Consider the following 19,714-nt stretch of genomic DNA (forward strand, 5'->3'; position numbering starts at 1 on the left):
CTGCCCCCTACACTTTTTCTTTGTGAGCGTCTCCCAGATTATGTTTTTCTTATCTAAGATGGAAAGCTTTAGGTGAAAGTGATACTATCTTACTTGAATAATGTGCTATTATTTCTTTAGTATTTTTTTTATCTCCCTTACCTTTTTCTACCTTCTAGAGCTTCAATCCAGTATCTCCCTCCACATTTCTGAACTGTACAAACCTTAGGGAAACTGTACCATACTAGGAGACTGGAGACAGAGTGCTGGGAGAAGAAATAAAGTGCTATCTTAAAGTTAGCATTTATAGGGGCTATTTTGTAATTTCCATTTTTAAAAGTAGCTCATATACATGTTGTACTTTTTTAATTTAAAAATTATGATATGGTTTTTTTTTTTTTTTAGGCAAATAGAAACTGCATAGCAATTGCTTCGAGCCATGATGTTCAAGAACTGGATGTTTCTGGAATTCTGGCTACACAGATCTATACTTGGGTAGATGATGATGCTGAAATGGAAACCAAAGGGTACTTCTGTACTTTGTTTTTACTCAGTAACGGTGTGTTAAAAATGATGATATCCACAGAACTATAGCTTTCAAAATTTTTTAGAAGAATATTTCTAAGTCAGTGTAGTGGATACTGATAGGCTAAAAAGAGTGAAAAAGGGGTAGCAGGTGCCTAAAAGAAGGAATTGAGGGTTAGAAGAGAGAGTAAAGTAAGAGGAGTACCAGTTAGGAGTTAAGAGCTGAAGAAAATTTTTAGAGGGAAATGCAACATCATATATTAGAGCTTTCAGGTATCACAGAAGAAATGAAGAACTGATGGGTTGCTTTTATTCCAGTTGATGTTCTTTTGTAGATCAGAAGATTTCTTGGTTATACATGCTCGTGATGATTTAACAGCTGTGCAAGGTACAACCCCATATACACATAGCAATCCTGGCACTCCAATCAACATGCCATGGCTTGGTAGTACACAGACTGGCAGAGGAGCATCTGTGGTACGTAACGTTAAAAATATTGTGTATAAAAATATATATATATGTATTGTGTATAGGGGTGCCTGGGTGGCTCATTTGGTTGAACATTGATCTCAGCTCAGGCCTTGATCTCAGGATCATGAGTTCAAGTCTCACATTGGGTTCCTTGTCTAGCATGGGATGAGCATGCCTAGCATGCTAGGCATGGAGCCCACTTTTAAAACAAAACAAAACAAAACACACAAAGTAAAAAAAATTGTGTATAAATGTCCTTTTTCCCCCTCTAGTTTAATAGATAAGGAATGATTTAAACATTTTTTTAAAAATTCTTAACCTTTTTAATAAGTCATACTTGCTAGAAATTATGAATTTTGATTGTAAAGAATAGTATGTTTTCATATAAAAAAGATAATGAAATTATTTTAAATAATTAATTTAAAATACAAAGAGCTGTATCTTAAAGTTATTTGTAACTTACTGGTACAAATCAGGCATCAGCAAGCTCTGGTTTGTGGGTCAAATCTTGCTCAACAACTGTTTTTGTATAAACATGCTTGAGAATAGTGTTTATTTATTTTTTTTAATTTATTTTTTATTGGTGTTCAATTTACTAACATACAGAATAACCCCCAGTGCCTGTCACCCATTCACTCACACCCCCCGCCCTTCTCCCCTTCTACCACCCCTAGTTCGTTTCCCAGAGTTAGCAGTCTTTACGTTCTGTCTCCCTTTCTGATATTTCCCACACATTTCTTCTCCCTTCCCTTATATTCCCTTTCACTATTATTTATATTCCCCAAATGAATGAGAACATATAATGTTTGTCCTTCTCCGACTGACTTACTTCACTCAGCATAATGAGAATAGTGTTTATAAACATTTTTCAGTAGTAGAAAAAAAAGTCCAAAGAAGAATGGTATTTTGTGACACATGAAAATCATATGAAATTCACATTTCATTATCAGTAAAGTTTTATTTGGAACATAGTCATAGTCATTTGTTTATGTTTTGTCTGAGGATCTTCTTGAGCCCTGATTAAGATGTGATCCATGTTTATCCCTCCATGAAATTCTTTTATTAATACTTAATGATGATATATGGCGTCAGAGAAACCCAGGGCCAGTAATTCTTTCAGTGGCCTTCTGGTGGTGAAGTAATTTTCAGTTCCCTAATTCCTGTAGAATTCTTGCCTTGCCCTCCCCCCCACCCACCAATTTTTTTTTTTTAACTAATTAGCAAAGGTAGTTTTTAAATTTTTTTTAAAATTTAAATTCATTTTGCCAACATGTAACACCCAGTGCTCATCCCATCAAGTGCCTCATTAATCATGATTAAGACTTAATCATCCTTAATAATACGTGATAGTATTTTATTTTATATTAATGTAGTTCTTGTTGCTCATATAACCTTATTTTTTCATATAACCTTATTATTCTTTGAGATATCTGTTGAAATAGCTGTTATAATTTCTCCTACTTCTCATTTTTCAGATGAAGTTTAAGATCCAGAAAGGTCTACTGATTTAATCTAGGTCATTATCTCAGATTTGTGGTAGAGCTTATATTAAAGCCCTCTTAGTTCATTTATTTCAGATAGGTTTGTTTGAAGTATTGAAGAATTTGAAGAGCTATCTAATAATTATTCAAATGAAATGACTTGGTCATTTATAATTCACTTTTGTCCAACTAACAGATATATTAAAATTCACTTATAAAACCTACTGATTTTATGATCCTTTAAAGGAAAACTTAAAGAGACTATACAAAATATATAAAAAGAAAGAATGGGCAATTTTTCTAGTTTCAGAGAATATGGTGCAGTTCTTCCAGTAACAACAAATTTCTTGTTGGTCTCTCTGCTTCCACACTTGCTCCATGTGTTCTCTATACAGCGGCCAGAGCTGCTCTTTTCTAAAGCATCATTTAGGTTGTCACTCCAGTGTTTAAAACTTTCAGATCTCCCAGTACAACTTTAAAAAAAACAAGTCCTTAACATTACCTGTAAGGTCCTCTGTGATTTGACCCTTGCCAACCTCTGCAGCTTCTCTCTATTCATTCTATACCTGATTCACTTTGCTCTAATTACAATGGCCTTCTGTCTCTTGAAAGCATCAAGCTCATTGCCCGGTTAGAGCCTTAGCCTTCTTTCTGCTTTGAATATCCTTTTTCTTCTTTAATCATTCAGATCTCAGCTCATGTTCCCAGCGATTTCCCTTGCCTCCCTAGTGAAGGCATCTGTCCCTCCTTACTCTACCCATAGTCATTCTATGTGTCATCCCCATTTTATCATCTTTATGGCCTGTAGCAGTTTCGAAATTATCTGTTCACTATTTAGTTGTCTTTTTTAATGTACTCTGTTATGTAAACTCTGTGAGAGATTATGCCTGCCTCAGACATTTATGATCTCTAATTAGAATAGCATTTTAGCATACAGTCAGTGCTCAGAAAAATACTTGTTTTTACTCCAGAGCATTATAATATAAAAATATACCTTTGTCATTCCTGTTAGGACTGAATTTTCTTTCTATCTCCATCTTAGAAGGATATCTTTTTAGAGGGGAACATTGTGATTTGTAAGCATAAAAGCATAATTAATCTGATTGGCCCTACTCCATCCTCAAAAAGAAGAAACCAATATAATAAAGGGATTCTTTTTTATAAGGATCTTATAAAATAAGTTATGTTTTCTCTGTAGTGTTCTGCATATGCGCTTAGAAACTTTATTAAACCTGTTTATGTATTTTTTTTTACTTATGATTCTACTTTGATTATTTAGTCAGAAAGAAAGGTAAAAGAATAGGAATATTTAGGCATTTCTTTAAAAGGAACATGAGATTGCAACATCAAGTTTGCTAAACAGAAGTAACTCTCAGCAGGTTTTCATTTTTTTTGTAGAGAATTAATAAAATATTTTCTTCTATTGCTTTATTGAATTATTAATTCTAACATGAAAGAATCCTTAAGACCAATCTGTGCTATTTTGCAATATAATTACAACCATAAACATATTCTAGTGTTTCTTTCCTTCGCCATTTCTCCTTGCCTGCTCTCTTCTCTCCCTACCCAATCTCCACTTTACTCACAACTTTAGTCTCATGGACAGTTTAAATCCACAAGAGCAACAACAACAGTGAAAAATCTACTCAAGACTGATGCTACAAATTTAGGATAACATATAATTGTAGTTATGGTGCTGTATAAATAGGAAACGTTATTAAAATTATCTCTTTAATTTCACATATTTATTCTTATTTGACAGGCTACTTAATCATTCAAAGCATGATTTTAAAATGGATAAACAGTTCCAAACTACCAGTTAAAAATTTATACAATTTTCTGTTTACCTCTTTTTTTTTTTTTTTCACATGCTTCTGCCTATCTTTTTAACCTTGTACTATTCAGGATTATTCCAATAAATTTAATGGGATCAGAAAAGAATTGGCAAGAAAGGAGGTAAGACTAAATTCTCAAGGTGAATTTGTTCTTAGAGCTTAGTCAATGATGCAGAAAATGTATGTACACTTAAGTATAAGAGAGCTGAGCTATTTAAATTCTGTTATGTTTAGTATTTTTAGCACCCATAATGGTAGTTATAGAATCCCATAAAAGTAAACAAATAAATGTTATTTGAATTTCCTGTCACAATTTATTTTTAATACTACATTTTATTGTAACTATAGAAGAGTGATTCTTCTCTGTTAACAGATGATTAAGAAAGCCATTAATAATGTCAGAAGAATGACTTCTCATCCAACTCTTCCTTACTGTAAGTTAATAATAATTAGCCCAGTGTTCTAAGGAATTTAAAGCAAGTTTTTAGTTTCAATTGAAAGATAGTCAGCTATTTTACTTTTTTTGTAGAGAATGTTTGCTAGCCAATAAAATCTTCATTTCAAAATTGGATAAAAATAGAAAAAAGTTTACTGCATCAAGTTATGCTTGATGCAATAAATTTTTACTATGTTGACCGCATATTTCTATGTTAGAACATTTTATTTTTGAATATTTCTGGACTCTACACAACCGTAAGTTATAGTCAGTAATTACTGTTTTAATAATTGGATCACTCCCATCTTTAATTACATAGTTAGAACTCTATCGTGGTCATTTATTGCCTCATCATTGTCACTTTGTATTTGACTAATATTTTGTCACTTTGCTTTTTATCAGACACAGTAATCGTAGAGGCGTTGAAATTGGCTATTTGTAAGTTCTTATACTCTGAGGCAGTCTATATTATTTTCAGTTAATATCCTTGGGAATGTCAAAAGTTTTTCTCCTTTAATAAAGACCTTAACTAATGGGGAGTTTATTTGGAACATTGAAGCAGAGAAAAAACAGTAAGGACAACTTTAAAAATAACTTGTGGGTTGGAATCGTATTCATACTGTCATTTGAGTATTCAAGCTCAAGCTTTTTTAAATATGATTTTTAAGTTGTGCCTGTCGTCAAGTTGTCCTACCACACAGCAATAAGCACAGTGCCTATTAATTAAAAAGTATTTGTGTCCCTTCAATTTTGTAACACTTAAAAAATTTTACTGCTCTCTCTTAATGAGAGATATTCTGATAAAATAAATATGCCAAAACCAGTTTTGTTTCTACCTCACTGTCCTAAGTACTACAAGCAAACATTATCAAAATTACATACCAATGTCCACCAAAGGGTTTAATAAAACCATGTATTTAAAATAGAGTAACTTCTATTATTATACTAAAGGTATGAAATATGTAAATTAATCATTTTTACTGCATTGAATAATACATTACTACTGATAATTACACTTAACACAAATTGAGTCCTCCATGTTAAGCATATTTCTAAAGGACTTATATGGATTATCTCATTTACCTCTCTCAGCTGCCCATTAACTTACATATATTCCCCTTTTACAGGACAATTTGAAGTGGGCTCAGGGAGATTAAATAAGGTTCCTTGTATCACAAAATTAGTAAATGACAAAGTGAAGAATTAATAATCATTTAGCTTGTTCATATTCCACTGAAACATATAACATATTTGAACTATCAGGTTAATCAGAATAACTATTAGAAGTGATTTTTTTTCTTTACCATACATCGCATTCAAGACTTTCTGTAATTTTTTTCCAGAGAAAATGTATAAATTTAAACATTAATAGTGTGACTGATAAGAATTGACTCTAATTCACCCAGGAATTGGTTAAGTGGTTATTATACAAGGTATTTATTAAAGGTTATTAAAACATCATTGAGATAATTTGAAAAGGAAGTGAGACTGCAGAACTGTGATTTAATTGCCTCTGTCCTGTAGCGTGAGGGTATATTCTTATTCAAATGAAAATAGATCATGAAATTATCTTTCTAAGATTAAAGTATTCAAGCAAAATTTCGTAACAAAGGTGAATTCATGTAAACTGACTGATTCATTTCATAGGTGTTTCTTTCATTAAAGTTTTTACTTGGATTCAAAAACAAACCTTCCTAAGATTACTGCAGTAAATTTGCAATTTTTTTAAAAGATTTTGTTTATTCATGAGAGACACAGAGAGAGAGAGAGAGAGAGAGGGGCAGAGACAGAGGCAGAGGACGAAGCAGGCTCCATTCAGGGAGCCCGATGTGGGACTCGATCCCCGGACCCGGGATCACACCCTGAGCCAAAGGCAGGTGCCCAACCCCTGAGTCACCCAGGGGTCCCTAAATTTGCAATTTTTGCTCCTTATTATGCAGATCTGACTGGAGCTCAGGATGGAAGTGTCAGAATGTTTGAATGGGGCCATTCTCAACAAATAACCTGTTTTCGATCTGGTGGCAATTCAAGAGTTACGAGAATGAGGTTTAACTATCAAGGAAATAAGGTAGTATATACAAACACAAATGGGAATATGGTTTGATTTTGTTGGAAGTTTATAAATGTGACTAGTCTGTATTTCTGAAGAGAGAACAGCTCAATGAGCTAATGATAAAGTATTACTCTATATTCTTTTTTATAAAATTATTTTCAAAGAATTTTACATTCTCATAATACTTACATTCATTTGGTTCTTCTTGGAATGACCTTTTGTGTTATGCATATGAGTATTGTGTATGTATATGTATCCATTAAAATTCACTTAAATGATGCTTTAGGACCAAATGATTATAGAACCATCATATATTACACATTTTTGATTAAATACTTCTACTTTCTTTGTCTTCTGGAATGTACTCAAAGTATGGTCAAGTAGCAAGTAAAATCTGAGAGCTTATTAAAAATTCAGATTATTGACTCTACTACAGACCTACTGAGTCACCATCTGTATTTTAACCAGATACTTTTGTGATTTGTGCATACATTAAATTTTTGAGGACTCTCTAGAATAGCATATGAACAAATCATGGCCTAGCCACATGTTTTGTAAATAAAAGTTTTATTAGAACAGAGCTACCTCACTCATTATTTATTTTCTGTGATTAATTTTCCACTACAACAACAGAGTTCAGGAAAACAAAGACTTATAGACAGTAAGCCTGAAATATTTATGATATGACCCTTTAAGTAAAGGTTTTTCAACCCTGCTCTAGAGTATCCCTTACTGTCTTTACTTCCCATAATCCTGTTTTCCTCAGACTGCCTCTCTGCCTGCTGTGGTATTTCACTATCACATTCAGCAACATTTAAAGGGGAAATCAGCCTACTCTTTGTCTTCAGAGCCAAGCTTCAGTAAAAACAAACAGCACTCTCACAAATGGTCCATCTTGCCTTTTCTTTTCTTTCAACTTCCAAACCTTTCGCTCTTCTCACGTGTTCTTTGTATCATGATGTGCTACATACAGCCTTCTTGCCTACCACATTTATCACTTAACTCTGTTACAGTTCCCAAAAGTCAAAGATAACTTTCTCATGTAGCTATGAAACTATAACTTTTGAGAGCATATGGTTTCTTAATACCAATTGGCAACATTCTTTGCTCCTTAATGGGAATTGAGGGGATTTAATCTAGAAGCTTTTAGAGTTCTACTGTAATTTCAGTTGTGTAACATATCAGTATGCTTTAGCGCTCATGCTTTTCTACTTTGGTTGTCTATATCATATTGCTCCTTAGCTAGTCTCTGTACCTCAACTCTTTACCTTTCTAGTGCATTCTTCCTGTTGCTACTACAGTTATATAACAAATAATATAGTTATATAACTACACCCTACGGGAGATCACATTATTGATGATTTCAAGAGCCCTTCAAGGCTCTTATATGGAAGCCTATATTCTTTAGCATGGCCTTCTATACCTTCTATAGTCTGAATTATTGTCTAGACTTAATGCTCACCATAGCCTTCCACATATGCTATTTGAAGGTACAAAAAACTATTCTTCATTACCTCTCCAAGTATATTTAATAGATAGTCAACTAATTGTCCATTCACCATGGCCATGAAGGAGCCAAATGGCACAGAAGCCTACTATAGTAAATAAAACAGTTGACAGTTATGCTGGTCAGTTTGTCCATTATGAACAGAAATGGGCTGCCTAAAGTTATTGAGCCTAAAAAGAGGCATTAAGTGGAATAATGACCTGTAGGGGACAGTTCCTTAGATTCGGGAAGATATACTGCATTCTAAAACAAATATAAGCTACTATGAAATAAAAGTAGAAGAACAAGGAAGAATTTTTGGAAATTTAAAACACATGATTCCCAAAATTGGGTTTGTAGAACTACTCATTATAAGGGCTGAATCACAGAATGAAAATAGTTGAAAATCAAGTTTGTGACTAGGAAGAACAAATTAGGAAATTACTCTATGATGAAAATAATACAAGAGGCAAATTAAGGCTAGATCCAGGAAAATTTATAAAAAACATTTAAAAGATATTTCAGAAGGAAAAAATTTTGAAATAGAAAGAAACATTATATTCAAAGGAATTCTTAAAATAAAAATATCCCCAAAACAAAGAAAAATAGAATTTTTGACAAGAACCTACCAAGTACTAGGCCTAAGTGTTGAGAAACATTACATGCCTAGACACACCCTGATGATTTGATTTTTGTTTTTTTAATCCAAGGATAAAGACAGCTTCTAGGAAGGAGTAGGGATAAAATGGTTCCTTAGAACCTCTCCACCCCTCCCCTCTGAAATTAATGGCATTGGCCTACTCAAAAATAGAGATAACATATAGGGAAGCAGTATTCACAGAATTCTGATGGACAATGAATGGGAATTAGGTGTCATTATCTGTCCAAACTGTCGTTCAAATTTCATGAAAAATATATTTTAAACAAGATTTTTTTAAGTGTGCAGACTTAACACATTCCATATACCCTTTCTGAAGACCATACATTAGGTCTACTCCAGAAAACAGGATAAATCACAAAATAGATAGACCTTGGGAAAATATCTGTAACAAATACAGTAAACAGTCGATTAAGATTTCTAATATTCACCTTATTAGTCAAATTTATTTAAAGACAATAGAGAAGTAGATAAAGGATATGATCAGGTCATTTTATGAAACAACTATGCATGGCCAATAATCCTAATAATTGAAGAAATTCACATTAAAAATTAATCTTCCTTTTGTATATACCAACAAATATTTGAAGTTTTAGTAATAAGCAGGGTTGACTAATGTGTAAGAAAAATCGGTATATAAATTGACATTACCACTTAGGGTTAAATTTTAGTTTTGCCTGCCAGTTTTAAATGATGTGCAGCTTTCCCTTTTCTAGATTATCTATCTTACATAAATACTCAAAGGTACATGTACCAGAATATTTAAAGCAGCACTTTGTAATAGGGAAAATTGGAAACTGTCTCTAAGGAAAAAGTTTTCAAAAGTTATAATACAACTATATAGTGTAATACTACACAACATAAGAATAAAGTAGATTAAATGTATGGATATGAAAAGATGGCTGTAATAAGTAAAAAATGTAATTGTGGAACTGTATATTTATTATGGTTCTCATTTTTTAAACAGCCCTAATCATAGACCAAATTTGAAATGGAACACATCAAATTGTCAAGAGTTGCTAGATCTGGAGATGGGAGAGGGCAAGAGTCCAAAGTAGACATTTGTTTTATTTCATAAACTATATATATATGTTATTTTTGCAATCTATAGAAAAAAATGCTTAATCTTACTCATCCTTTTATATGTGTAACATATAATTTCTCATTGGATAATTTTGGCATTTTCTCAAATTACCCTGAGTTCCCGTAGTGGAAATTCTTTTACTGTAATAATTTTTGTTTTATTTTGCTTTCTACTGATGTTGACATGATTTTCGCATGTATTTCTAGAGGTCCTTAATTTACCTTTTTCATAGTGACAGTTTTCTGTTTTATATACTAAACATTTGTTGCACGATTAAATATGTAAATTCAGTATCCTATCTTTTGAGTATTTTTAGAGAATATACAGTCTGTGCTTTTGGTTGGTATAATAAAATGTGTGCCTAATGTTTGTTCTTCTTTGTCACCTGAAATTCTTTTAAGCAGCAGCTAAATGTTTTTCTGGGCTAGATCCATGTGTAGGTGAAGTAAAAGTCAATTTATCAATTAAGTATTTAAGATCAAAATTTGAGAGTCGCAGGTAAGGTATGGGGTTGATATGTGCTTTTGTATTTGTATTAAATACTTAAAAAATTTTTTTCTCTAAGTTTGGAATAGTTGATGCTGATGGATATTTAAGTTTGTATCAAACAAACTGGAAATGTTGTCCAGTAACTGGAAGCATGCCTAAGCCATACCTGGTAAGCCAAAAATGCTTTCCTTTAAACTTTTTTGAATTTTTATTTTATTTTTGTTATTTTTGAGAGAGAGAGAGAAAGAGTATGTGGGGAGAATGGCAGGGGGAGAGAGAGAATCCCAAGCAGGCTGCATGCCCAGCATAGAAACCTACATGGGGGGATCCCTGGGTGGCGCAGCGGTTTGGCGCCTGCCTTTGGCCCAGGGCGCGATCCTGGAGACCCGGGATCAAATCCCACATCAGGCTCCCGGTACATGGAGCCTGCTTCTCCCTCTGCCTGTGTCTCTGCCTCTCTCTCTCTCTCTCTCTCTCTGTGTGACTATCATAAAAAAAAAAAAAAAAAAAAAAAAAAAGAAACCTACATGGGGCTCAGTGTCACAACCCTGAGATCATGACCTGTGCCAAAATCAAGCAGGATGCTTAACTGACTGAGCCACCCAGGCAATCTTTGAATTTTTATTTTTAAGAAAGCAAGAATATATATTTGAGGCAATAAATATTAAAGCAAAAAGTAAAATCCATTTAGTTCTGTGTATTCAGTCAGTTTACTATAAGCTTCTGTCCTTGTATTACGTGAAAAATAGTCTGTGAGGTTTAAAATTCTTAGTCTCTGGAAACCTGGAAAATTAACCTGTATCGACCAAACATGGTACCTCCGGATACCCATGGAACCTATGGGCTATTCAAGCTCTTTTCCAGCCTCACTAAGCTACATTGGGGATTATACTTAAAAAGAATGGTCAATAGACCACGCATCTCATGGGTTTGTTTTTTTTTTTTTTTTTTAATTATCCCTTATGAACAAAGTAGAAAGGATATGCTATAGCTGGAACAATTATTTCTTTTTGCCCATCTCTCTCTCTCTCTCTCTCTCTTTCTCTCTTTCTTTTTTCTTCCTTTTCCTTTTCCTTTTCCTTTCCTTTCCTTTTTCTTTTCTTTCTTTCTCTTTTTTTCTTTTCTTTTCTTTTCTTTTCTTTTCTTTTCTTTTCTTTTCTTTCTTTTCTCTTTTCTTTTCTTTTCTTTCTTTCTTTCTTTCTTTTCTTTCTTTTCTTTCTTTTCTTTCTTTCTTTCTTTCTAGAAAGAGCAGACGTAGAGGGACAGACAGACTCTGTGCTGAGCACAGAGCCCAATACACGGTTCAATCTCACAAGCCTGGTATCATGATCCAAGCTGAAATCAAGAATCAGAGTTTAACTAACTGAACCACCCAGGCACCCCTTACCTTTACCTGTGTCTTAAAAAAAAAAAAAAAGCTACATCTTTATTCAGGAATACACAGGTTTAATGAACCTTCTAAAGCTTCATAGAACACTGATTTTTATTTTATATATTCTTTAGGCCCTTTATAGGACTAAACAATACCTATTAGGAAAATATTAAGAATATGAGTTAAGGTTCTGGTAATTCACTCAAGGTTAAATTACGGAGTATGGTACTGATCTAAGTGAAAGCAGGTAAGGAGGAGATTGGTGAGGGTGCTATGAAAGATTTATTTCTTCATATTTTCACTAAGCCAATAATAGATTTAAATATGTTAAAAAAAAGCTTTAAATATGTTTATGTTCCCTAAGGGCCTGCCTTTTTTTTTTAAGTTCTAAAAAGACAAATTAGATTGAAAATGTACATTACTGGATTTATGGGGTTAAAGTGTATTTTGTTTGTGTTAAGGACATACCATCTAGCCCAGCTCCAGTGGTAGTCAGGGGCAATGGGGAAGTGACTCAAAAGAAAAATCTTAAATGTGATGGTTTTGACATACTTAAATCATTTTTTTATTGAAGAGAAACATCTGAACAAATTATCTTGGAAGTCTTTGTAATAGACTAAACCTCTCAGGTTACTGTTTGATGGAGTGTTCAGAAACATTTTAAGTTTTCTAATTTTTTTGACTTAATATGTTGTTACATATTTGAAAAATTATTTGAGTTTAAACATTTCTGAAAAATAATAATCTAAAATTCTAGCTTTTTCTAAGAAAAAATGTTCACATATTCTGAAAATATTTAACATTTAACCTTTTTGTTTTCTTTTGAACTTTTAAATGAATAAAAAACACAAGGTCTCGTAAAGACTTATAATACATATGGTTCAAAGGAAAGTGTGTGTGTGTGAGAGAGAGAGAAAAGGAGAGGCAAAACAAATGTGGCAGAATGTTCAAAATTGGTGAATCTGGGTAAACGGTGTATAGAATTCTCTGTATTACTCTTGAAATTTGTCTAAAGTTTGGGGGTAGGGAGGAAGACCCGAGAGGTTTAAGTAAGCCACAAATTACATGATCCCTTTTTGATTAATGCATGTACTTGGTCATAAAGTTGCTAAGGATAGCAATAAAATTTGTTTATTTCTAACTGTTCCAGACTTGGCAGTGTCACAACAAAACAGCCAATGATTTTGTGTTTGTTAGTTCCTCCTCTTTGATAGCTACAGCTGGTCTTTCAACTGACAATAGGTAAGAGATTATAACTGAAATTTAAGTATGTATCTGTATAGCTGAACCTTATTCTTTATTTGCTTTATATTTTTGTGTCTCAATAATGTTTTCACAGTTAAGCTTTTCAGTATTTTTATTATAAACACTTGTTTCTTAGAGCATTTTTAGTTTTCTATTTATAAAGCTAAGGAAATTCTGGTGGCATTAAAAACAAAATCCATTCCTTCTGTATTATTAATATCCTGTTGTTAAGACTTTAGGAGAAAAGGATTTGATAGCAAAATTAATTTTCACTGTAGTATTATTCCTTATGCATTAAGCAAGCTTGAAGCAAAAAAAGAACTATTATTTATTGATCCTGCTCTTTTGTTAATCCTCATGGTGGCTCTATTAAGTAGATATTATTAGCATTTCACAATAAGAAGAAAACAAGAAACTCAAAGACTTTTTAGTTGTACAATAGCTAGTGAGTGGCAGCCTATCCTCATCTCCTCCCAAATCTTAAATATGTAAGAAAATGTCTCCTTCCTATCTCAATCTCCACAATCCCCTGTTTCACTTCCCTCATACAGCAGAATTCTGAGTGAATGCCTACTGAGATTGCTGAGCTTTTCTATTTCTCTGTGAGGCCTCACTTTGCACTAGAAATTGGATTGTAGGAATATGGAATCTTTAGCCCATCTTGCATAGAAATTTTTACATATATTGGTGCTTCCTTTGCAACTCATAGAAAGGAGTAAAAGCTGTTCCCATTCATAGCAGGAATAAGCTTTCTTTGTGCTTGGAAAATTCAGAGTATCCTGCTATTGGTGTATGTCAGTCCATTTGTTAGAGAATCAGCAAATACAAAAAGAAGTTTCTGCATTCAGGCTTTATGTAGTAATTATTTGTAAATACATGTCAGTCTAAAATTACTCAGTTTTGTAAGTTAGTAGTTTTTTTTTTTTAATTTTGTATAAAAATTAATCAGGAATAAATACATTGGATACTTATATTTGGTTCTTTTATAAATTTAAGAACTTTTTGTGAGAGCAAGGTTCAAATGTTATATACCTATTTGAGACAAGCTTACTTTTTATTCTGTTGTTAAAATTTTGTGTCACTCAAGTCTTTTTTTTTTTTTTCCAGGAACATATGTTTGTGGGATACTCTTGTAGCACCTGCCAATAGTTTAGTCCATGGTAAGTTTTGAAAGCATTTTATAAATTTTGGAAGTCAAGAAATTCATAAACTTAAAGAGTTTTTTTAATGGATTTGTCTTTAATGACGCATATTTATTAGCCAGTGAGGTTTATTTTGCCCACAATGGCACAGAGTTGGAAAGCAGAAAAATGCAAGATATATAATTAGCTTATGAGCTGATGAGAGACAGTAGTAGAACAGAGATAATATGAAAATCATATGTCTTTATTTTGGATCTGACAGGCACAGGTCTGCATTGTGAACATCAGTTATTGTACAGTATTATATACCTTCTCTAATCATATTCAGCATTGTACTGGGAATTCTAACTAATGCAATAAAACAAGAAAAGGAAACAAAAGGTATACATTTGGAAGAGAAGAAATAAAACTGCCTTTATTCACAGATGACATGGTTGTGTAGAAAATCTTAAAGAATCTACAAAAATAAATAAATAAACACTTTTGGAACTAATGTGCAAGTATGATAGAATCATGAAATACCAGATAACATACTAAAGTCATTTGCTTTCATATATGCCGGCTATGAATAATTGGAATTGAAATTTTAAAAAAATCACTATTTATAATAGCACCAAAAATAACGAAATACTGAGGTGTGAATCTAACAAAATATGTATAGCCTCTGTTGGGGAAAACTAGAAAAAAAAAATAAAAAAATAAAAAGAAACCAAAGATCTAAATAAATGGAGAGCTAGTCCACATCCATTGTTGAGATGTCACTGCCTCCGAACTTTACAGATTAAATGCAACACTAGTCAAAACTCCCAGCCAAGATTTGTTAGGGGAAAATTTTTTTTTTAAGAAAAAATATTTCTTGTATTTATGTGTTTCTGATACTTACAAGGGTATGTATGTCTTCAAGTTCGCTAGTTGGGTGGTGTTTTTTGTTTTTTGTTTTTTTTTGCATTGTTTAATCTGCCTTTAAATTTAAACATTTTTCATTTGAATGTTGTAGTTTTTAATCTCTGGACTTTTTATTTGTATCTCTATTTTTTATATTTTTCATGTCTCTACTTAACAAGCTTGATCTTTTATCCAGCTTTTTGAACATAAGGGATACAGTTATAATGACTTTTAATTTCTTTGTCTACTAATTCTATCATCTCTGTAATTTCTGGGTTATTTTCAGTGGATAGATTTTCTTCTACTTGGGATCCCTCGGTGGCTCAGCAGTTTAGCACCTGCCTTTGGCCCAGGGTTTGATCCTGGAGTCCTGGGATCGAGTCTCACATTGGGCTCCCTGCATGGAGCCTGCTTCTCCTTCTGCCTGTGTCTCTGCCTCTCTCTCTCTCTCAGTCTCTCTCTCTCTCTCTCTCTCTTTCTCTCTCTCTCTCTGTGTCTCATGAATAAATAAATAAGATCTTAAAAAAAAAAGATTTTCTTCTCCTTATGGATTGTATTTTCCTGCTTCTTTGCATGCCTGTTGATTTTGTAGTAGATACTAGGCATTATTAATTTTACCTACTCCTGAGGCAAACCCTTCTGAGTATTCTGTGCCTTATGAATTATGAGGTTTTCCACTATGGCTGGTGGGAATAGGAACCCAGACCAACTTGGGGTCCCCTTGTGCCATGGCCAGAAAACACTCTATAGTCAATAAACAGAGGCAATTGTATAGCTCCCCCAGAGTTTGCTTCCCATCTATTAGAGATCATTTTTCTTTGCCTGATATCCAGTGTCTCAAACCATTGTTCCCTATGTATCATTTAATTTTTTAAATTGTTTCAGGTAGGTGGGTAAGTCTGGTGATCTATCATTCTACCTTGGCCAAAAGCCAGAAGTCTGTTTCTTATAACATTAAATGGCTTTTACTTTTCTATGTTATGTTATTTTATTTTATTTTAATTTTTAGCTTTTACATGCCATGATAGTGGAGCTACTGTTTTAGCATATGCTCCAAAACATCAGCTACTAATATCAGGTGGAAGAAAAGGCTTTACATGTGCATTTGACCTTCGGCAACGACAGCAGAGGCAGCTATTCCAGAGCCATGATTCTCCTGTTAAAGCCATTGCTATTGATCCAACGGAAGAGTACTTTGTCACAGGATCTGCTGAAGGCAACATAAAGGTAAGTACAGTAATGCCACAGTATCTACAAAATGAAAAGTCATCTTCAGAAACCCTAAGTCTTTAATCATACCAATCTGTTTAAATAATAGAGATATTAACTCCTATTTTGGTCAACATGTTGGTTGCTGTTTAATAAAACTTTTAATAAATGAAATAATATTTAACTTGAAATTGTCTGTTTTTCAGTTGTTTTCAAATATGCTTGATTAATGTGCAAAAGAACTTGATTTTCTGTAGATACAAACATATTTCAGACATTGGAATTAGTCTTGACTTCCAGTTTCAGAGTTATTACTGAACTCAGTTTCAGGTACTGTGAAATGTACTAACATATTCCTTTATCCTGAATTGCTACCCCCCCTTTTTTTTTTCATTTATAGCATAGCATCTGGCTACTCAGTGGCTGATTGAAGAATTCTGAATGTACCCGAATAAGCCCTGTCCTCAAACTCCACTGTGTTTAAAACGGAGAGGTTGTTTAAAATGTGAAGCATCTTATTAAAATGCATCCCATCTCAGAAATAGTCAGATGGTAACTCTAAGCTCAGGAATGTGTATTTTTATAATATATACCTAGCACTCATGATGGAGGGTCCTCTGGCCACATTTGGAAAGATCTGCAGGGAGAAGTCACTTTAGATTAGTCAGTAAGTTATTGTAATGGTCAGTGACCCACTGAAGGAGCCTGCATTCTTAGAATCCATTGTTTGAGCCCCAAGTGAGACTATTCAGTAAGTTAGGCTACTTTGAAAATGAAAATCTTAGTAAATTAAGTATACTAAAGTTATGATAATTTATCTTGAGTTGGAACATAGTTTTGCTGGGTATTATACAGGATTACCCCATTATAAACTACACAGCACAAACTTCTGAGGGTCCCTATGATACTACAGATTTCTATAGCCTTGTACACTTAACCTCCTGTACCTCAGTTCTTCTCTCCAGTGCAAGGTTTAAAATCCTTCCCTTTCTAAATGGATGGATTTTGAAGAATGTAATAATATCAAAAGGATTTGGAAAACTGAAAAAAACTGAAAAACTGAAAAAAAAAAAAAAAAAGAGTCAAGAGGTTATGTATGACCTTAGGCTTATGGAGGTTTTTTTCCATCTTTGTTCTAGAAATTCCTTATGTGTACAAGAAAACAGGCCTAAATTTTTCATTTGGATTTAATAATCCAAATTTTCATTTGGATTATTAAAATTGGTACCTCAATTTTTAATATTTTTCCTACTATCTTTCAGATTTGGAGTCTGTCTACCTTTAGTCTTCTTCACACTTTTATCAATGAACATGCCCGGCAGTCCATTTTCAGAAATATTGGAACTGGAGTGATGCAAATTGAGACAGGGCCAGCAAATCACATTTTTTCCTGTGGAGCTGATGGAACAATGAAAATGAGAATACTCCCGGATCAGTTTAGCCCATTAAATGAAGTGTTGAAAAATGATGTAAAATTAATGCTATAACATTTTGACAATAAGATGTAAAATTTATTCTCTATTCCATGGAAGTGGCCAACAACTATAATGTACAGTGATCACTCTCTCTGCCACAGATAAGCTAATGCTTTCTTTTCATATTTATTTTATGGAGCTTTGCCCTTGATGCACTGATGCCTTAAAAATTAACAAGGTCATTCAGAATTAGACTATATTGCCTAAAGTAGAATGTATAAATAATACTGTAATGATACATATTTATAGTATGTTAGAGTGGGTATGTCATAGTGTTAAAGGAGTTTTGTGTTATTGTTGATAAACTCTTCTGCAGATGTCTCTGTATGAATTTCTTTAACAGTAAAAATACTCTTTATGTAAGGCAGTTGACATCAGTCATCAATTCACCACACTCATTTCTTTTTTCAAACATACACATCTCAGACTCTTCTTCAACTAGTTAATGATAACTTGAAAACTGGGCAAGAATAAAAAACATAATGAACATCTTCATTAAAAACTGTCATTTGGGACTTGAGTGATAGATGACCCAAATGGCCTTAGTATGTAAAGTTCTCCATTTCCTGTCTGGAGCCCAAGTGTGTGTGTATATATGTAATATATCTTACACATCTTTTTTGAACTTAGTTTGTGTATATATCAGAGAAAATTACAAATCTTTTCATGTGTTTTTGTGCCATAACAACTGCCACTAGAATAGCAACTTTTTTTGCATCTGTTTCTCCTTTTTTGTTGTTGTTCTTAATTTTTGAATTCCCATCCTAATTTTCAGATAATTTCAGGAAGATGTCCAAGATCATTATTTTAAAGATTATCTTGAGTCAAATAAGTCTTAGGAGGCAATAATGATTCTGTGTTGGCATATATGAGACACTTAAAAGTAAGTTTATAAAATTGTCAAAAGATTTTAGAGCACCATTTTCCTTACTTTTTTTATTTTTAGGTGCTTTTAGTCTCAAAGTTCTGAACACCTTATAGCAGTGTTTTTAGAAACAAATGTGAGAACAGTCAAATTAAATAGATAATACTTACAAATGTAAAATACCTGCCAGATCTACCATTAAAAGAAAATAAACTAGACCTTATATTTTATTATTTTTGCCAAAATATATTATTTTACTATAAAATATGACCAAAATATTAAAAATGCACAATGCTTTTAACTTAAATGTGCTAATAACCCTATTTCTGTCTGTTTTGTGCTATACCTTTTCTGATTAAAAATTATAGACAACTTGATAAATACTTGATTTCAGAGGAGACTGGAGGCAGATGGGACTAAGTATTTAAGGGACAATTATATACTATGTAGCTTAAATATATTTTGTTAATAGGAACTATAAAGACATTTTTATGTAACAAAATATGGACAACTATTATCTTGGAAATTAAAGAGGCAAAGCGAAGAAATGAAGGGCTGGTAAAATGAATTTTGTAATATCCTCAGGATACTTTTAAAAGTATATTGTTAAAGATTTTGTAAATTGTATTCATAATTTTAAATGTGTTAAGCTAGTTGCAGTGAAACTGCACTGTCATTGATTATGTAGAGAGTTTATGTGCACATAATAACCTGTATCTATAACTGTGCAATAACAGTAACGATATGTGACTATTTTGCCATGGATAAATCTGTGACAGCATTGCAAGCGATCCTGCTGTGTGATGTAGTTAAGCTTAAGTTATTTTTCAGTAACTGCACAAATCAAGATTTAAAAAGCTTTAAACACTTTCAGTGAGATAGAAAATTTATTATGCTTATTAGGAAAAAGGCATTGTGGATGAACAATTAAGCATTTTAATTGAGGGTTTATATGAGTAATTATGTAAGCCCATATGTATTTACATCAGAGTCATAATATTTTAAATAAACAATCATGCAGTGA

The 19,714-nt window shown here is 32.8% G+C and overlaps 1 protein-coding gene across 10 annotated transcripts in view; it reads left to right on the forward strand.

Annotated features, from left to right (window-relative positions):
• DMXL1 (Dmx like 1) overlaps window positions 1-19,714 on the forward strand; it is a 127,800-nt gene extending 108,086 nt beyond the window's left edge. For 6 of the 10 annotated variants that reach the window (XM_072840635.1, XM_072840628.1, XM_072840630.1 and 3 more), the window contains 10 exons: window positions 385-506; window positions 840-981; window positions 4,362-4,412; window positions 4,665-4,725; window positions 6,668-6,795; window positions 10,574-10,666; window positions 13,020-13,111; window positions 14,222-14,274; window positions 16,151-16,368; window positions 17,613-19,714. In XM_072840635.1, coding sequence (XP_072696736.1) covers window positions 385-506; window positions 840-981; window positions 4,362-4,412; window positions 4,665-4,725; window positions 6,668-6,795; window positions 10,574-10,666; window positions 13,020-13,111; window positions 14,222-14,274; window positions 16,151-16,368; window positions 17,613-17,837 — 1,185 coding nt within the window. In that variant the 3' untranslated portion in view covers window positions 17,838-19,714. The remainder of the gene's footprint in view (window positions 1-384; window positions 507-839; window positions 982-4,361; window positions 4,413-4,664; window positions 4,726-6,667; window positions 6,796-10,573; window positions 10,667-13,019; window positions 13,112-14,221; window positions 14,275-16,150; window positions 16,369-17,612) is intronic. The other 4 variants (XM_072840629.1, XM_072840631.1, XM_072840633.1 and 1 more) reach the window with 1 other exon arrangement.

The sequence above is a fragment of the Canis lupus genome, chromosome 10, assembly GCF_048164855.1.
Source record: "Canis lupus baileyi chromosome 10, mCanLup2.hap1, whole genome shotgun sequence".
Taxonomy (NCBI): domain Eukaryota; kingdom Metazoa; phylum Chordata; class Mammalia; order Carnivora; family Canidae; genus Canis; species Canis lupus.